At 47.5% G+C, this 17,223-nt stretch overlaps 1 protein-coding gene and 1 non-coding gene across 4 annotated transcripts in view; one reads left to right on the forward strand and one right to left on the reverse strand.

The window, feature by feature from the left end:
- CCDC180 (coiled-coil domain containing 180) overlaps positions 1 to 17,110 on the reverse strand; it is a 64,263-nt gene extending 47,153 nt beyond the window's left edge. For all 3 annotated transcript variants that reach the window (XM_006143720.3, XM_014586005.2, XM_006143719.3), the window contains exons 1-9: positions 16,898 to 17,110; positions 16,300 to 16,388; positions 14,052 to 14,161; positions 8,853 to 8,981; positions 8,659 to 8,769; positions 8,443 to 8,538; positions 5,766 to 5,929; positions 4,457 to 4,576; positions 54 to 133 (exon numbers count right to left, since the gene is read on the reverse strand). In XM_006143720.3, the coding sequence (XP_006143782.1) occupies positions 54 to 133; positions 4,457 to 4,576; positions 5,766 to 5,929; positions 8,443 to 8,538; positions 8,659 to 8,769; positions 8,853 to 8,981; positions 14,052 to 14,161; positions 16,300 to 16,388; positions 16,898 to 17,013 (1,015 nt within the window). In that variant the 5' untranslated portion in view covers positions 17,014 to 17,110. The remainder of the gene's footprint in view (positions 1 to 53; positions 134 to 4,456; positions 4,577 to 5,765; positions 5,930 to 8,442; positions 8,539 to 8,658; positions 8,770 to 8,852; positions 8,982 to 14,051; positions 14,162 to 16,299; positions 16,389 to 16,897) is intronic.
- Positions 12,011 to 12,117, forward strand: LOC114006962 (U6 spliceosomal RNA). The gene has a single exon (XR_003548613.1). It is a non-coding gene; the product is annotated as a U6 spliceosomal RNA (small nuclear RNA).
- Positions 17,111 to 17,223: the final 113 nt, after the last annotated feature.

The raw sequence follows: 17,223 nt of genomic DNA on the forward strand, positions 1-17,223 counted from the left end.
CTGCTGAACAGAGTTCCGGAGAGATCTGAGTGGGTCTTGCAAACGTTACTCACCGAGTTGCTTGTTCAAGGAGTTGAGAAAAGTATGCCATTCCATCAGCTGATCTTTGTTGTAATTGGGGGGCAGGAGGTCACTGTGGAAGGAATATACAGCAAGTAAGCCACACACAAAGAAATGTCTACTTACCAGAACGGGTGTGGCATCTTCAAAGAACAGAGCTCCAGAGTTACTGTCGATTTAAATACTGAAGAAACAGAGGGACCTGCTGGGGATGTCCTGATGCCAAAAACATACCTCATACAAAGCTTGTTTAATATTAATATTAATATTAAAAGCTCATTTAATATTGTTACTTAGAAAATAACTGAATTTTCCCAGTGGGAAAAGGTAAAACTTCACATCACTTGACCAAGGAAGCCTACTTCTAGGACCCTAACCTGCAGTAACACTATTAGATGCACATGAAGTTTATGCATTAAAATGTTCACTCAGTGGTACTATATGTATTTATAAATAGTACCATAAATACACACAATGATAATTTTTAAAACGTCATATCTAACAACAAGAAACTGCCTAAATAAAGTACAGTGAATCCTCTCTGAAGTCATTAAAAACAATGTGGCAGATTGAAAAATGGTGTTTCACTAGCTCCTCTCATTAGGAGGTGGAGCCTATTTTGCCATACCTGGAATCTGGGTGTGGCTATGTAACTGGCCAATGGAACATTAGCAGACATGACCCATGAACCTTTGAGAAAGGCTACGTGTAGGCTTCCTGGGAGGACGTTTTCCTCCACTCATCATATATAGGAGCCTGGGTGGGTTTCCTGGAGGTTAAGAGAGCTTGTGTAGAGAGTCCCCAGCCAACCCAACTGAGGGTCCAAAAATGGGAGTGAGGCCATCCTGGACCATCCAGCCTTGGCCCAGTCATCTCAGACCACAGGAACCACCCAGGTGGTCTGTGGAACTATGGAAAACTAGAAAGGAGTTTTGGTTTAAGCCACTAAGTTTTGGGCGATATTTAATGATGTTGAAGACACATATGTCTAGGAAGACCTGTGATTTATTGTCTAAACCAGGACATTTTTTATTGCAAAAGGGAATACTATTAATGACTGCACCAAGACAGGCCATATAATCAAGGATGGTCTTGAGCATACTGACTCTGGTCACCCTACTTAGGATGGAACAGTAAAAACGAAAGGTAGGTCTGTGTATAGACAGCGTAACTTCAACTCTAAGCATTACACTAAATGTAATGGGGTTTCCTGGAACAGAAAAAGGACATCAGTGGAAAAACTATTGAAATCTGGTTGAATGAAGTCTGGTGTTCAGCTACTAGGAATGCATCAAAATTAATTTCTTAGTTTTGACAAATATCCAGGGGCAATGTGAGCTGGTAACATTAGGGGAAACTGAGTTAAGAGTTAAAAATTCTGTGTGCCATCTTTGTTACTTCTCTGTAGATCTAACATGACTTCAAAATATCAATTTTATGTTTGAAAACTTATTGTTAAATTACATACACAGGGGCCAGCAGGTGGCATGGTGGTTAAAGTGCTGGGCTCCCAGCACCTTAGATCATTCCTTTCCTTCTTTCTTTCCTCCTTCCATCCTTCCCTCCCTCTTTTCTTTTCTTCCTCTCCCTCTTTCTTTCTTCCTTCTCTCTTTCTTTCAGATGTTTATATGCATGCAAAAGAGAGAGAGAGAGACAGAGAAAAAAGAAGAACCCATTTCCCTAGCTCTTTAGCTCCTCAGGATCTTGGGCACCACATGCCCAGTGTGTTTTTCAGGCCGACATGGGGATCTGAACCCAAGCTCAGCCACAGTTTCTAGCACTGCAATCCAGTATACTATGGACTGTGCCACCTAAACTGAGCCTAAGTAACTCTATTTCAAGCCCCTGGGGAATCTTACCTAGACTCCCCCACCTCTCACCACCACATGTTCCCATCAGGGCAGGTGTGTGAGCAGCAGTGAGGATCCTCGCCAGGTTTCTGGGGCCCTGGAGTTTCCATAGGAAGGGCCTGTGGTGGCTGACTTGGAAAGGGTGAAGGGCTCCCCACCTGCCCTATGGGACAGTTCCCTGGGACAGCTCCTAAGGCTGGGTCAGAAGGCCCAGGCTGCCTACCAGGTCAGGGAGCCAGAGAAGGTTACTCACAGGGTGCTTTCTGGGCACTCCCAAGGCTCCTTGCACAAACCAGCCCCAAACCGAGGCCTTCCCTGCTGATGTTCACTGGAATTCTATGACCAAGGCTTCCCAGCTTTACCTTTAGGCTTGTGAGCTCGAGCCTGTGTTTCCAGCACCCACTCGTGGACACCAGAGAGGTCCACACTTCACCCCTCTACGTTCTTCCACTGTGAAGGAGCTGCTGAGTTCTGCTGGTGCCCATTCTGCCTCTGACTGGCAGAGGTGCCCCCGCCTTCCTCCAGCAGGTCGACAGGTCGTCTAGCTCCAGCCATTGCTCGGTGTTTCCCAGCTGTGGCCAGAAGCAACTCTGAATGCCTTGTTCTGTGTTTGCCCTGCCTCTTTTCTCCATTCAGACAGGCAGCCTACCCCACATTTATAGCTGTGAGGGGAATGACAGGGCAGAGAAAAAGCAGCCTAGTAATCTTAGTGGCTTATTGCCCAGCGTGGTGACACTGGCAGCAAACTGTTCAGACAGCAAATGGAACTGCAGTACTGGAAGCCACATGGCTGACTGGGGGTTCAGATCCCTGGGTCAGCTTGAAGACGTGTAGCATGCATGAGCAGCACACGTGTGCCCAAGATTCTAGTGCACTGGAGGGCTGGGAAAAAAAAGGGTCATGTGTGATGAGACCCCACTCCTCTCCCTGGCTCGCTCGCTCGCTCTCTCTCTCTCTCTCTCTCCCATGCATGCACTTACTCTCCATCATGAATGAAACAAAGAAACAAACAAAAGGAGTGCTCTTAAGACAGCCTATTGCATTGGTGATGGAAAGGTGTTTGGGGGAGTGGGCAGAGCCCTGGAGAGGAGGGACCAAGTGTCTCCCTCGCTCCAATAAAAAGGGGGAAGAAGGAAGTGCAGACAGAGCAGGACTGGCAGGTTCCTGTCAGTGGCAGCTTGGATTCTGCTTTCAAGTACCACCATGTGAGCTGCTGCAAGATACAGGGCCATGGAGGGAAAAGGGACACCTGAGTGTGAAGACTCAGGCTCCGAGCCTCCTCGAGATTCCTGCACCAACTTCCTAGAGGCAGCAGGAGCCTAGTGACACTGCGTGGACCTGTCACCAAGGACCAGACATCCCAGCACCAACCCTGGCATTGCATGGGACTCCTGAACTTGGCTTAAGGAATGGAAGCCCAAGAAAGACCGAGTTTTTCCCAGCTTAAAGAGCAAGAGCTCAGAATTTGAAATAATTTATAGGAAACAACACAAATCTTCTTGCCCTGAGATTTGCATCCACCCTGTAAATTTTACACTTGGATAAAACATGCTGCACACGGAGCAGGAGGTGCCTGCCTTGGGAAGACCTAGCTCAGGCCATGTGCGATCCTCAGTGCTTTATCTCCAGAAGAACTTAGGATCTGGGGTAGGAGGTGAGGAGAACCTGGGTCTCAGGTTACCAGGGTGGGAGGGACCGACCAGGTGCTCAGCAAGAGGGGGAGCACCCTCCCAGCACATACAGTACCTCCATCTTGCAGTGCTGTGAGGCTCTGTCCTGCCTCTGAGGTTGGACACCACAGACTCCCTGGGCATTGGGCATCCCACCACCTCAGTGGGCACTGCACCCAACCATCTCATGATGGGATCGGAGCTGGGTGGACCCACATCTGAGGAAGCTTCCACAGCCTCTCCCCTGTCTCATGACAGCAGCCTCTTCCACGACCTCCAGGCCTCCAGTAGTGCTGTGAGGCTCTGTCCTGCCTCTGAGGTTGGACACCACAGACTCCCTGGGCATTGGGCATCCCACCACCTCAGTGGGCACTGCACCCAACCATCTCATGATGGGATCGGAGCTGGGTGGACCCACATCTGAGGAAGCTTCCACAGCCTCTCCCCTGTCTCATGACAGCAGCCTCTTCATCGACCTCCAGGCCTCCAGTGTCAGACCCTTCCAACCCAGGCTTCCCAATGGCCAAGCTGATGGAGCCACTCTGCTCCCAACTGCCCTCAGGAAAAGGTCCAAAGGCCTTCTTTGCCTGGCCCCCTGGCCCTGCGTGCTTGGTCCCACCCCTTATCCCTCACCAGCTCTTGCTTTCTTCCATGCTCTTTTACACAGCCACATGACATCTCTTTCTGCAGCAAATGGCTCTGGTTCTTTCTTGACAGTGAGACTAGAATATTCCAGGTCGCAACTGGGCACAAGCCCAAGAGCCAGAGAGCAAGGATGACCTGGTCTGAAGGGTGCCTCTGGGGAAAGGGTGAGGTCCATGCCCTCTCCCCCAGTACCCCTCAAAGTGCTCCTCCAAGCGACCCCTTCCCCCATACCAGATGGCATAGAGATGGTCCAGCCGCTTTTGCTGCAGGATATTCTGGGTCTTCAGCATGGCCTCCACCTCCTCCTTCACAGCCGGAGGAGACTGGACATTCTCACTGGTCATGAACTCACTGGGTGGCCAGAGACAGATACCAGGGAGAGGAGAGGAGGGGCAGGGCGGGTTTGAGAGGGGAGGAGATCCATGGTGAGAATACTCAGCGCCCCAGCACCCCTTCCCTTACACCAGCTCCTCCATGCCCAACCCCTGCCTCCCTTCCCAGACTCATAGAAAAGGAAGGAGAGAGAAGGGGAGGGAGGAAGAGAAGGAAGAACAGAAGGAAGGACTGCTAGTAAGGCTCTGGCATGCACAGCATGGGACCAGCAGGCTCAGATCAGGTGGAGGACCTGCCTGCTCTACGACCCTGGGCAAGTCCCTCCCCTGCGCTGAGCCTCCGTTTCCTCTTCTGCAACATGGGGCTAGATAGCACCTTCCTCTCTGGTACTTGTGAGGGCTCAGGATGATGATGCAAGCAAGCCCTTAACACCACGCCCGAGTCATGGGAAATGCCCAGTAGATGTCGGCTATTGCAATCACTGTCGTCGTTTTCCGACATTTCTAATGGCTTCCCAGGCCCAGACAGGCACTTTCCATTCAGTACCATGCTGGATCATCACTGAAGCCCTCTCACAGGTTCATAAGGGTGCCTGTTTTGCATAGGAAGACACAGGCTCGCATGTGCGAGGGCTTGGTCAAGGTTACATGGATAGCCAGGTATCGGTACGATCTTCCTTCATCCCCCACGGGTGCCACTTGGTAGAGGAAGCATGGAGTGGGCCCTCTCTTCTCCCTCCCCTGGGGAAACTCCTAGGAAGGCTCCTAGAAAGTAGGAGTATCTGCCGGAGAGGTGTCCATCCTCCTGATGGACAGTATCCACTGGGTTATGAGTAAAATAGAGTGAAAATTATACAGATGACCTGCCAAATGTTTTCCAACAATTTGTACTGAGCTCAGAGAAGCTTAGGAGATAGTGTTTGTGGAGAAACTAGGGTACAAAACTACATATGCCATGTGGGTTTAAAAAACCTGGGATAAAAGGGGCCAAAACATTAGCTGTGCTCACTGTGGGAAGCGATTCATGTTTCACTTTTAACTTCTTCTCCATATCTTTAGCTATTTCTAACTTTAAAAACAGAAAGAAGAAAGTCTACAAAATACAACAATATGTTTAAGGAATAACAGAAAAGGAGGAACATGACCCCCCTAGCCTGGGCGGCCCCTGGTAGGCTGGGTGAAACTGTGGACGGGGGGCAGCAGCTGACCTGAAACTCTGCAGCAAGGCCTCCTGCTTCAAAGCTTTCCAGGCATCCACCAGGACCTGCCAGCGGTGGCGGCAGTCGAGTTCCTGCTGCATGGTAGCCTCCATCAGGTTGACGAACAGCTGGGCGATGGCCCTCCGGTTACCCAGCAGGGCATGGTTCATGATCTATGATCACAGGTGGGCAGGGCTGTAGACAAGGCAAGGATCTCTTGCGTCAGAAGGAGGCTCAGAGAGGGGTGGTGGGAGTTGAGTGAGGTGGTGGGCACTTGAGGAAACTGCCTGGAGCTGAACAGCCATGGACAAGAACAAAGGTCTTCCTTGAAGGCTTAACGATGGGCCCTGGCCACATTGGCTTCTACCCAATTCTAAAGCCCCATTGGATCACTTGCTAAAGAAAATGAACAGAGTTAAATACTGCAGTGGACTATGACATGCTTACAGTTTTCTTCAAATCTTCCTAAATTAGAGTACTCATGTCACCAAGGACTAGCCACATGTGACTGCTATGAGATCCAGTAACCACATGAGGCCCGCAGAGGGCATCCTGCCGCAGTCTCCCAGTGCTTCTCACAAGAGAACCCTTGGCATGGAAGTGAAGACATCCTTTAGCACCCTTGCTCTTAAATGAGAGTAGTATTATCCATTCCCCCAGACACCCCCAAGTGTCTTCACACACTCCTTAGAGCTCTTAGGCTGCGTGTCCTGGGCAGGGGTGAGAACTTGCTACGCTAAGCGCTAACACTTTTCAGTAGAGCCTGTAGTTGGATGTCAGCTGTACTTCCTAGCTGGGGGAGCAGGGGGGGGGGCATTGGCAAGTATTTCCTCCTCCTCCAGAGCCAAAGCCATAATGCAGGAATAATGTAATATACAGCACAGGGAATTTGGGAAATCAACTGAGATAAATGCACATAGAGATGTAGTAAGTGCTAGTTAGATGGAGCGAAATAAACATAGGAATGGGAACAGTGAACACAACCCAGACACTGAAAACTATGACTCTCCTAAACAGATAAAATGTCTTAAGATTGGGACCAGCAGATGGTGTAGCAGGTATGTCACTAGACTCCTACATGAATGACTACAGTTCAAGTCCCAGACCCAGTGGCTTCAAACTCATGCTGGGTGCGTATGCATGTGTGCCCAAGATCCCAGGAGGAGAAGGAGAATAAAGGAGAAAAGATTGCAGCATGGCCATACTCCCTAATGAGTGATTTCTTTCTTTCTTTTTTTTTTTCAGAGAGGTTTTCGCTGTAGTGTGCGTGCGCTCACCAGAAAGACAGAGAGACAGAGAGACAAAAAGTGAGAAATCACCCCCCAGGGGGGTTGGTCGTGCAGCAATCCCTTCTCCTCCATTCTCCTCTCGGGATCTTGGGCATGCACGCACACGTGCCCAGCGTGAGTTTAAGCCACCGGGTCCAGGACTCGAACCGCAGTCAACTACATGGGAGTCCAGTGACATAGCCATTACGCTAACTGCTGGTCCCCCTAGGAGGTGATTTCTCACTTTCCCTCTCACTGTATCTGTCTTTCCTTTCTTTGTCTCCAGTGAGCACCTGCACCTTAAGGCAAAAACCTCTAAAATGTCTTAATATTTAGGATTTTTCGGGTCCAGGGCCTACGTCATGTCAGGAGCGTCCTGACATGTGCTCATTCCCACCTGTGCTTTGTTCAGGATGCCAAGGCACAGACCTGGGCCTGACCCATCTGTGATTCTGGATACTATACTCTTTTCTGCCCGCTGTGCTGCCAGGCCCATTAGTTGGCAAGCTCAACTCCTTATAGAGGACCAGGAAATCCATGCAAGCAAAATGTGCCCCTGAGCAGCCACATGTGGAGAGCAGCCAATGTAAAAACATGTGATTAAAACACATGGCCTGTAGACACGTGCAGAAATGCGCTTACGTAAGCTACTCTAGCAGGGTTGTTGAGAAGCATCTACATACGAAAGCAGTATCTGCCTGCTGTCAATGGTTGTCTTCCTATTGCTATTAATACCCAATATCCTGATACTGCCCAGTATCAGGCTAAAAACAGTCACATGCATTTCTGCATATGTCTACAGGCCACATGTTTTAATCACACATTTTTAAATTGGCTGCTCTCCACAGCCACACAGAAGTCCTTTTGTGCAGCAGAGAGGTCAGGCTTAACAGCTTTCAGGAGGAAATAGTACAGATCAGGATGGTGAGGACCTTCCCTGTCCTGTCCTGTGCCATTCTGAAGGCAGGTTTGCCACTGCACCCAGCTTCCTCCTGCCTCCTCAGCTCCCTGGCTGGAAGCCCTTGGTGGCTCACCTAGACCTAGCTGTAGATGGAATTCTAGGAGCCATGTTTGAGTGGCACCTCATCTGACTTTGGAGACATCATGAGCAAAATCACATGATGAGACATCTCATGAGACATCATAAAAGCTTGGACACGACCTAGAAGGTGCTCAGTAGAATCATCAGTGCTGAAAACAATGGCGCTGTGTTAGGTGTGCCTGGTTCAAGGCGGGGGGTGGGGGGGGGAGTATGAAACATACTTTAAAGATTTCTGTTGAATGCTTACAGCTGCAAAGAGTCTGATTCCCAACCTAAATGGCCCACCTGAGCTACTGGAAAGGTTACAGCTGAGAAGCCCACCATTCCTGAGACACCAGGCCCCGTGGGCTGATACCCACATGGGAAAACCACTCACCATGGCTTCTCTATTGATCAGCCTGTGCACATCGGGCTGCATGAGGTAGGACGTTTTCTCTATAATTTCCACATATTTCTTCAACACACTTTTTAGCTAGAAACAAGAAGGTGCCATAGTGAGTGATTCTCATTTCCTGGCAACCTAAGTGGAAGCAGAGAATGCTTGATAAACATGGCAAGTGACAATCACCAAGGAGCCCAGCAACCAACTCACTTTATCAGCTCTGGAGAATTCCAGCGAGGACAGTGTTTCATCCAGCTCCTTAATCTCCTGCTTCTGGAGCTGGAATATCTCAACCGCCTTATCCCACAGCTCCAACAGGGCCTATGCGGAGATACTGGGTCAGGCTTGGAGGGAGGGACAGAGCAAGGCCTAGGGGATCAGGCCCAGCCAGGAAAGGAACCTACTTGGCTGCTGTAGTCCTCAAGGTCGATGCTGTTTTCCACCTTTACAAAGAGACGGTCAATATCTTCATTAGACTCAGACAACTTTTTCAGAAATAGGCCCCCTGACTCCAAGATGAGAGGTTCCATTTCCTGCAGTAGGCCAAGAGGACAACAGTCATGGCATCACCTCCACCCCTTCTCGCCACTTCGCAGGAGGGAGCCCTCCCTGAAATTTGGAAGTGCCAGGCATATCCTATCTCAAAAACAACCCCTCAGGTTATTACCTGGACCTAGGAGTTAACTCACAACGAGAAGGTAACAGTGGCATACTATACGCAGGGCATTCTGCCCTGAGCTCCCTTCTTTCTCCACTCCTTTGATTCTCATCATAGCCTGGGAAGTAGGTGATGGGGCAGTAGGGCTGGTCCATGATCAGTACTCAACAAACACTGATTAAAGAAGCGACCAGGAATCCTTCCGGCCCAATACCCAGTGAAAAGCCAGAATCCATGTGCATCTGAAGTAGGCCTAGTCCTGCACATTTAACAGGAAAACCTCTGCCTTAAACCTCTCCTTCCTGCCCAATACCCAGTAAAAAGTCAGGTAGGGTGTTCTCTGTCTTCTTTCTTTCTCTCTCTCCCTCTCTGTTTCTCTTGAAATTTTTCTCATATATATATATATCTGTAGGTACTATCTTTTGTCTCTGACCTCTCCTTTCTCTTGCTAATTTCAGAATCCATGTGCATCTGAAGTGGGCTTCGCCCTGCCCCTTTAACCAGAAAGTCCCTGCCCCTTTCATGTGATGTGCTAGCACACCTCGTGGTTCTCAATTTTTTTGGCCTTTTTCTTAAAAATTCCCCCCCCCTTTTTGTTGTTTTGTTTTGTCTTTTTTTTTTTTTTTTTTTAACCTGGCTTTCTCACCTTGCTTCTCACCTTCCACACATTGAATGTCCAGGCAGGTCTAGGTGTACAGTAGAGAAACATCTGAATACTTTTAGACCCACTGAACAGGTACAGAAAGGGAAAAACTCATCTTTATACATCTAAATTGAAATTCCTTTCTGTGGATACCGCATTGCAAAACACAGCAGTAGAGGAGAAATAGGCACAGGAGTACCTCGCAGTAAAGTGAAGCATATGCACTTACATTGGCAGAAATCTCTAACGACTTAGCTAAATGTGAACGTACCACCGAATGACTAAAAATCAGAAAAGAGAGTCTGCAAAGTGAGCAGCTGGGAGAAAAATGGAGCTATAGTGAGCGTGGCTTATCTCCCACACACTTACGAATTCTTAGTTGGAACCTCGCAGCTCAGCCCAGATGCACCTATTCCCTTGAAACTGTGAGGACTTTGTAATATTCAATTCAATTGACAAAAGTGCAGGTTGCTTGATGAGAATCAGGGAAACAGAACTGCAGAAATACTGTAGGTCATCTCCTTCTGCACACCACAAACATTGAGAATTAACTTCAAGAAGGTAGAAAATAACGTACAATACATCAGATGACCAGAAACCACCACAAAGGCACAAGAAATATGGGAAATCAAGAAAATATCTCTCCCCCAAGGGGAAGAACAGCCCTTCCTCATCCATAGACAGTACAGTGGAACTTGTGGAAATGTTAGATAAAGAATTTAGGATATTCATAGTGACAAAGCTAACAGAGATGCGAGAGAAGAGAGACAATGAACTCCAGAAAATGCAGGAGAAAAGAGACAATGAGTTCTAGGAGGTAAGGAAGTTCTTTTAGGATCTGAAAGAGGAAATACACATCATAAAAAAGAATAAAACAGAACTGAAGAACTTAGAAATGAAGGCTATAATACAGTAAATCAAAACCTCCCTTGAAAGTATTAAAAGCAGATTAGATCACACAGAAGGTTGAATCTCAGATGTGGAAGACAGAACCTCTGATGTAGAAATATTCACCAAAAGGACTGAGAATATAATTCCCCAAAATGAGAATAATATATGAGTAATACTAGATACCATTAGATGCCCAAACATCTGGATAATCAGTATCCCAGAAGGTGAGGAAACTAATCAGGCCATTGATAATCTATTTTATGAAATCCTGGAAGTAAACTTTCCAAACCTAGAGAGGCATTCAAAGATCTAGACTCAAGAAATACAAAGGACTCCACACAGAATCAACCCAAGAAGATCTTCTCCAAGGCACATCATAGCCAGATTGACCAAAGCCACAGACAGAGAGAAAATACTAAAATTGGCTAGAGAAAAACATCAAGTTACTTTCAAAGGATGATAGCCTATCAGGCTAACATCAAACCTCTCATCAGAAACAATACAAGCAAGGGAAGAATGGAAAAATATATCCAAAGTGTTAAGCGAAAGACAACTTAAACCAAGAATACTATATCTGGCAAGATTATCCTTCATATGGGAGGGTCAGCAGGTGGTGTGGTGGTTAAGATGTTGGAGATTCTCATATGGCCAGCCATGGTTTGAATCCCAGACCTGGTGGCTTGCTTTCTCACTTTCTCTCTCTCTCTCTCTCTCTCTCTCTCTCTCTTTTTCTCTCTGTTTCTGTCTCTCTCTGGTCAAATTAAAATAAATGAATGAATAAATACAATTAAATAAATAATTATTTTTTAAAAAAAAAAGATTATCCTTCATATGAGAAGAAGAGCCCAAAACATTCTCAGATAAACAAAACCTGAAAGAATTTATCAACACCAAGAAGTTTTGAAGGAAGTACTATACCAGGAAAACTGCAGACAGACAAATAAGAGAACAAAAAATGACCAGGAAAAAGGTCAGTTTAACGGTAGGGACAAGTTCTAAAATACCAATAATAATGTTGAATGTTAACGGAAAAGTCAGACTACAGTAACACTGCAAATTTAACAAAAGAGAGATTGTACAAGACTGAACTGGTGAAATAGAATTCTATGACTTTTGTCTAAAACATTACTGATTGTCTTCTATGCTTTGTCTTCTGGATTTAAAGACTTTTGTTTTCTTTTGAATTATTGATAGGTTTAGCAGTTTTTTGTTAAAAAAATTTGTTTTTAATTGAAACATGAAGTTTTCTCCTTTCCCTTTGCAATTGGAAAATATTTGTGAGCATTCTTATTTTGTGGCAGAATGGTTATTTGCATAAGTTCAATACTACAATAGTATCTGTTGCCTTGCATCAGAAATTGACTTCTTCTGTGCTCGCTTTGGCAGCACATATACTAAAATTGGAACAATACAGAGAAGATTGGCATGGCCCCTGTGCAAGGAGGACATGCAAATTCATGAAGCGTTGCATATTTTTTGCGCGTGGCCAAGTCCAACCACTGATTCCCACTGCTGCCCAATAAACCTGCCAACCCTCAGGTGGCTGTCCAAAAAAAAAAAAGAAGAAAAGAAAAGAAATTGACTTCTTCTGGGGCTTTGAGAAAATAACAGACCAAATTGAAATCAACCTAATTTTTTTTTCACAAATAAGTTAGTTTTATATCTCCCTTTAGTAAAGGGGAATGAACAGAGAAAAAAAATGTTTCAGAAGAAAATTACACTGCACTCGTCACTAGATTCTAGTTTTGTCTATACTTTTAGTTTAAGATCTTTTGTGAATCAATAAAATCTGTGTGTGTGTTGGTGGGGACTTTAGTATGGAAGGGAGGGAGGGGTAAGGGGAAGGAAAAAACTGGTAAAACTGTGCTTAACTGACAAAAACTGAGAAGCTATTTGCTGATGATAATGTATATAGTAATATCTTTGTCTTGAATGATATACATGGTATTTGTGTTGGAAAAAGACATGTATATTGTAAAGACGTGTGATTAAATGTAAATAAAGTAAAAAATAAATAAATAAATAAGTGGTCAAATAAGGAATTTCAAGTTTACTCCAAATGAGGAAGCTGAGGCTCAGGTGGATCAGCTCACCAAGGCCACAGAGCACATGGGTGAAAGTAGAGCTGGTGTCTAGTTGGGATATACTGAGGAACGTGGCTGGGGAAGCCCAGTCTAGGTGCTTCGGGTACAGAGCCAGCTCCAGGAATCCAGGGTGGAGCCATATGAGTCACAGAAGACAGGGGAGGAGTAGTAGAAATCCGGGGCCGAGAGGACCCTTACCGGCTGGTCTCGCTTAGGGAACATTCCTGGCACCATTGTGGCTAGAGATGAGGACTCCGGAGAGCAGGATCTGAGTGCAGGGATGTGCCTTAGAGCCAGCAGCACTGGGCCACTGGTGGGGGTCATGCCATACAGCCCCTATCAGCAGGATGGAGCAGGGAGGCCACAGGCCGGGCTTGGGATCAGACCTTGAGTGCAGTTCCTAGTGGGCCCCTTCTGTGCCAAGTCAGATAATACTCTCTGGGCCTCACTACAAAACGACATCATAGCCGTACATCTTGGTACTGTGGGGCGTTGGTTCCGGAACCCCACAGATACAGCAACTGCAGATGCTACAGACCCTAATATAAAATGCTGTGGTATTTGTATATAACCTGTGCACAACCTCCCCTAGTCTTTACTTTTTAAAAAATTGTGTGTTTGTATGTATTCTTATTAAATTTGACCAGAGAGAGGGAGAGGGAAAGTGAGAAGGTAGCCGTCAGGTCTGGGACTCAAACCATGGTCTGCTATATGGGAGTCCAGCACTCTAACCACCATGCCACCTGCTGGCCTCTATACTTTTTTTCTAATTTATTTATTATCATCATTTTTTTTTTATTTGACCAGAGAGAGAGAGAATGGGAAAGAGGGAAAACAAACTGCCAGGTCTGGGACTCAAACCATAGTTGGCCATGTGGGAGTCCAGTGCCTTAACCACCACACCACCTGCTGGTCTCCTGGTCCCTATACTTTAAATCATCTCTCTATTATTACTTATACTACCTAATATAATGCAAATATTATGTATATTATTGTTATATTTTTAATGTTTAATTGCCATATATCGTTATTTTTTATTATTAAGGTCTTTGAGATGAGGGGGATATTTTTGATAGTGGTTGGCTGAATTCAGGGATGCTGAGTCTACAGATATGGACAGGCTCCCGTACTTGACTCCTACGACTTGCCCCAGAGTTAAGGGGAGCCATGTTTGCAATAAGCACTCAGAAGCCACTTAACACGCTAAGATTCCATCTACATCAGGTCTAGGTGAGCCACTGCTGGGCAGCTGGGGAGGCGTGGGAGCTGGGTGCAATGGCAAGCCTGCCTTCAGAATGGCACAGGAGAGGAAGCAGAAGGTTCTCACCATCCCGATCCGCGCTATCTCCTCCTGAAAGGCGGCCAGTGAGCTCTCATAGTTCCTCCTCTTGTGGTCTTCTTTCCCTTGACGGATGGGGGTGCTGATCTTCTCGGGAACTGCAGAGCAACCACAGAGAGGAGAGCTGCCCTCAGAGCTTTAAGGAGAGGGGAGCTCCCAGAAGAAGACTGGACAGGCAGAGAGCACCAGCCCTGCTGGGACCAGCTCTGAGTGGGAAGGCTGTGGACTAGAAATAGACGCAATAACAGACACACAAAGACACACAAGTATAGAAAAGCGAGGATTGGGTGGGCACAGCTTCTCTGATGGAGAACTTGCAACCAAAACTAGCCTCGGGTTTATTCTTTTAAAGGGCAAAAAATAGGGGAAGGGGAAAGTGGAATGCAAAAGGAATGGGGAAGAAGGAAGTAAAATGCAAAGAGAATAAGGGAGTAGAAATCAGAATGCAAAGCCAGTTGTTTTTAAATATAAATCATCTAAAAATGTAATAATGCCTGGCGCCATATAATTTTTCTAATCTTTTTTTTGGAGGCAATCTAATAAATGCATGTGACTTCCTTTAGCCGAATACTGGGCAGTATCAGGGTATTGAGTATCAACAATAAGGCAAGGATTCACGACAGGCAAATACTACTTTCGTATGTAGATGCTTTTCGATAGCCCTGCTAAAGTAACTTACAAAAGCATGTTTCTGCATGTGTCTACAGGCCACATGTTTTAATCACATGTTTTCAAATTGGCTGCTCTCCACAGCCCAAGCATCCGGGTTCGGGCTCAGAAAGCCAGGCCACCAGCCAGGTCCACAGTGGCAGTGGAGTAGGCAGAACAGGAAAAGAGGACAGTGACCCACAAGTGCGATAGGGGATGAGATCTCGGACAAACCATAATACCCCGAGGAAAAAGCCCAAATTCTATGTGTGGAGTGATATCATTCATTTTTTTTTTCTTTTTACGGAGAGGTTTTTGCTATAGGGTGCGTGCGCTCGCCAGACAGACAGAGAGAGACAGAGAGACAGAAAGTGGGACCTCACCCCTCAGAGGGGATGGCCACGCCACAATCCCTTCTCCTCCACTCTCCTCTCGGGATCTTGGGCACGCACGCACACGCGCCCGGCGTGAGTTTAAGCCACTGGGTCCGGGACTTGAACCACAGTCGACTACGTCGGAGTCCAGCAACATAACCATTACGCTAACTGCTGGTCCCTCATTTTTTTTTTTTAAGTTTTATGGAAGCAAATACATGTAGAAATAATAATACCACGTTTACAGAATTGTCACTTTTGTTCTTTTTTTTAAGAGAGATTTTTTTGCTCTAGGGTGCTTGCTCTCGCTGTAGAGACAGAGAGACAGAAAGTGAGAAATCATCCCCCAGGGAGGACGGTTAAGCCACAATCGCTTTTCCTCCATTCTCCTTCAGGGATTTTGGACATGCATGCACAAGCACCCGGTGTGAATTTTAAGTCCCCAGGTCCTGGACTTGAACCATGGTCAACTACATGGGAGTCCAGCAAGGTAACCATTATGCCATCTGCTGGTCCCCAGTATTGTTCTAATTCGGTTAGTCCTCATGACCAGGTCATGAGGCAGGTTCTATGAGCCTCATTTTACAAGTGAGGAACCCCTGGTATAAGGGTTAAAGGACAAAGTTTCTTAGTGGCTGACAGGGATTGGAACCTGGGCCCCCTCTCCAGGGTCTGCGCTCCTCCAGGCCCTCCTCTACTGGCCCCTGTATCTGTGTGGAAAGCGGGTACCAATGGACTCATGAGAGGACTGGCACTGTTTTAGGAGGAGAAGGGGTGCTACTGTAGAGGGGGAAGTTCTTCTTTTCTGCTTTATCTGCTACCTTTGTCTATGGTGAGCATAAAGAAGAAGGCCTCCACACTGGGATAAAGTCAAGTCAGGACATGCGGTATGAAGCAAGAACTCGTGGACTGAGACAGCGCTGCGGCGTCCCTTAGCCCCTGCTTTCCCACCAGTAAGCGCTGGCTGTGGTCAGCCCCTTGCCCCTTCCCACAGGCCCTGCAGGGGAGCACGCTCAGGGGAGATGCTCAGGTGAGCATGCTTGCCAGGTGGCCAGGCAGAGGAACAGGGGCTTTGGCAGAGGCACTACAGGAGACCACTCCCTACCACCCCCTCACCACACACACACACACACACACACACACACACACACACACACAGAGCCAGGGCTCCCTCTTCCCCAGGGCAGCCTGGTCCCTGCTGAAGGGAGGCTCACCGATGGTGTCTGTGAGGCCTCGCACTTCTCGGGCAGCGATGGTGCTCTCGCTCTCTTGGGATTTTTCCCTCTTGGCTGTTTCCTTTTCCCTGAGGTACAAGAGGAGAATAGTAAGGGCCAGGCCCTTCAGACCCCATCTGAGGCAGCTGAGATACAAGGGGGAGTCCCTGGAGGGAGCATGCTGAATATATGTCTCTGCCTTGGCCTGCCTGACCTGGAGGTTTCTGACTCCCAGCAGCCTGGACTGCTCACAGAAGGGCAAGTCCACTGCTCCATCTGGGTGCAGACTAAGGTCAGTGTTGTCAAGGTCAGCCAGCTCCAGCACATGTTCCACTCTCTGACATCCCAGCTGGGGCCTGTCCAAGCTGCACCCACCTCCCAGGAGGGCGGTATGGCAGCCTGGCTGGTGCTCTGGCTCTCATGAGGGTCCTAAACCGCCTCTCGGTTGGCTGTTTTCATCCAGACCTGAGGTCTCCCAACGTCTCCCTGTGCCTCAGGGACTGTATTCCCGTCTGGCCCTCATCTTGTGAGCTCTTCTGAGTTTTTCGAGACTGAGTTACCCCAGTGTGAGGGGTATGGCCTGGAGAGCAGGACCTACTTGTAGAGAACAGGGTTTTCCGTGGTCCAGTCATTGGGGAGGCTGTGTACCCACTTCTGCTGCCGAAGAGACATCATCTCTCCCACAGGAATCTCCGTCGTCTTCATCAGGGGCATCTTGCCACCCTTTGGGGTGGCAGAATATGCCCTAGCCCCCTTCCTGGAGGCCGCCAGGGAGTGGACCAGCTGCACCTAAACCCACAGAAGACCCAAGATGGGGTGCAGATGGAGCCACAGGCTTCCCGCACCCGGGGGCTGGTATAAGGGTTAAAGGACAAAGTTTCTTAGTGGCTGACAGGGATTGGAACCTGGGCCCCCTCTCCAGGG

This window comes from Tupaia chinensis, unplaced genomic scaffold (genome assembly GCF_000334495.1).
Source record: "Tupaia chinensis unplaced genomic scaffold, TupChi_1.0 Scaffold000104_1, whole genome shotgun sequence".
NCBI lineage: Eukaryota > Metazoa > Chordata > Mammalia > Scandentia > Tupaiidae > Tupaia > Tupaia belangeri.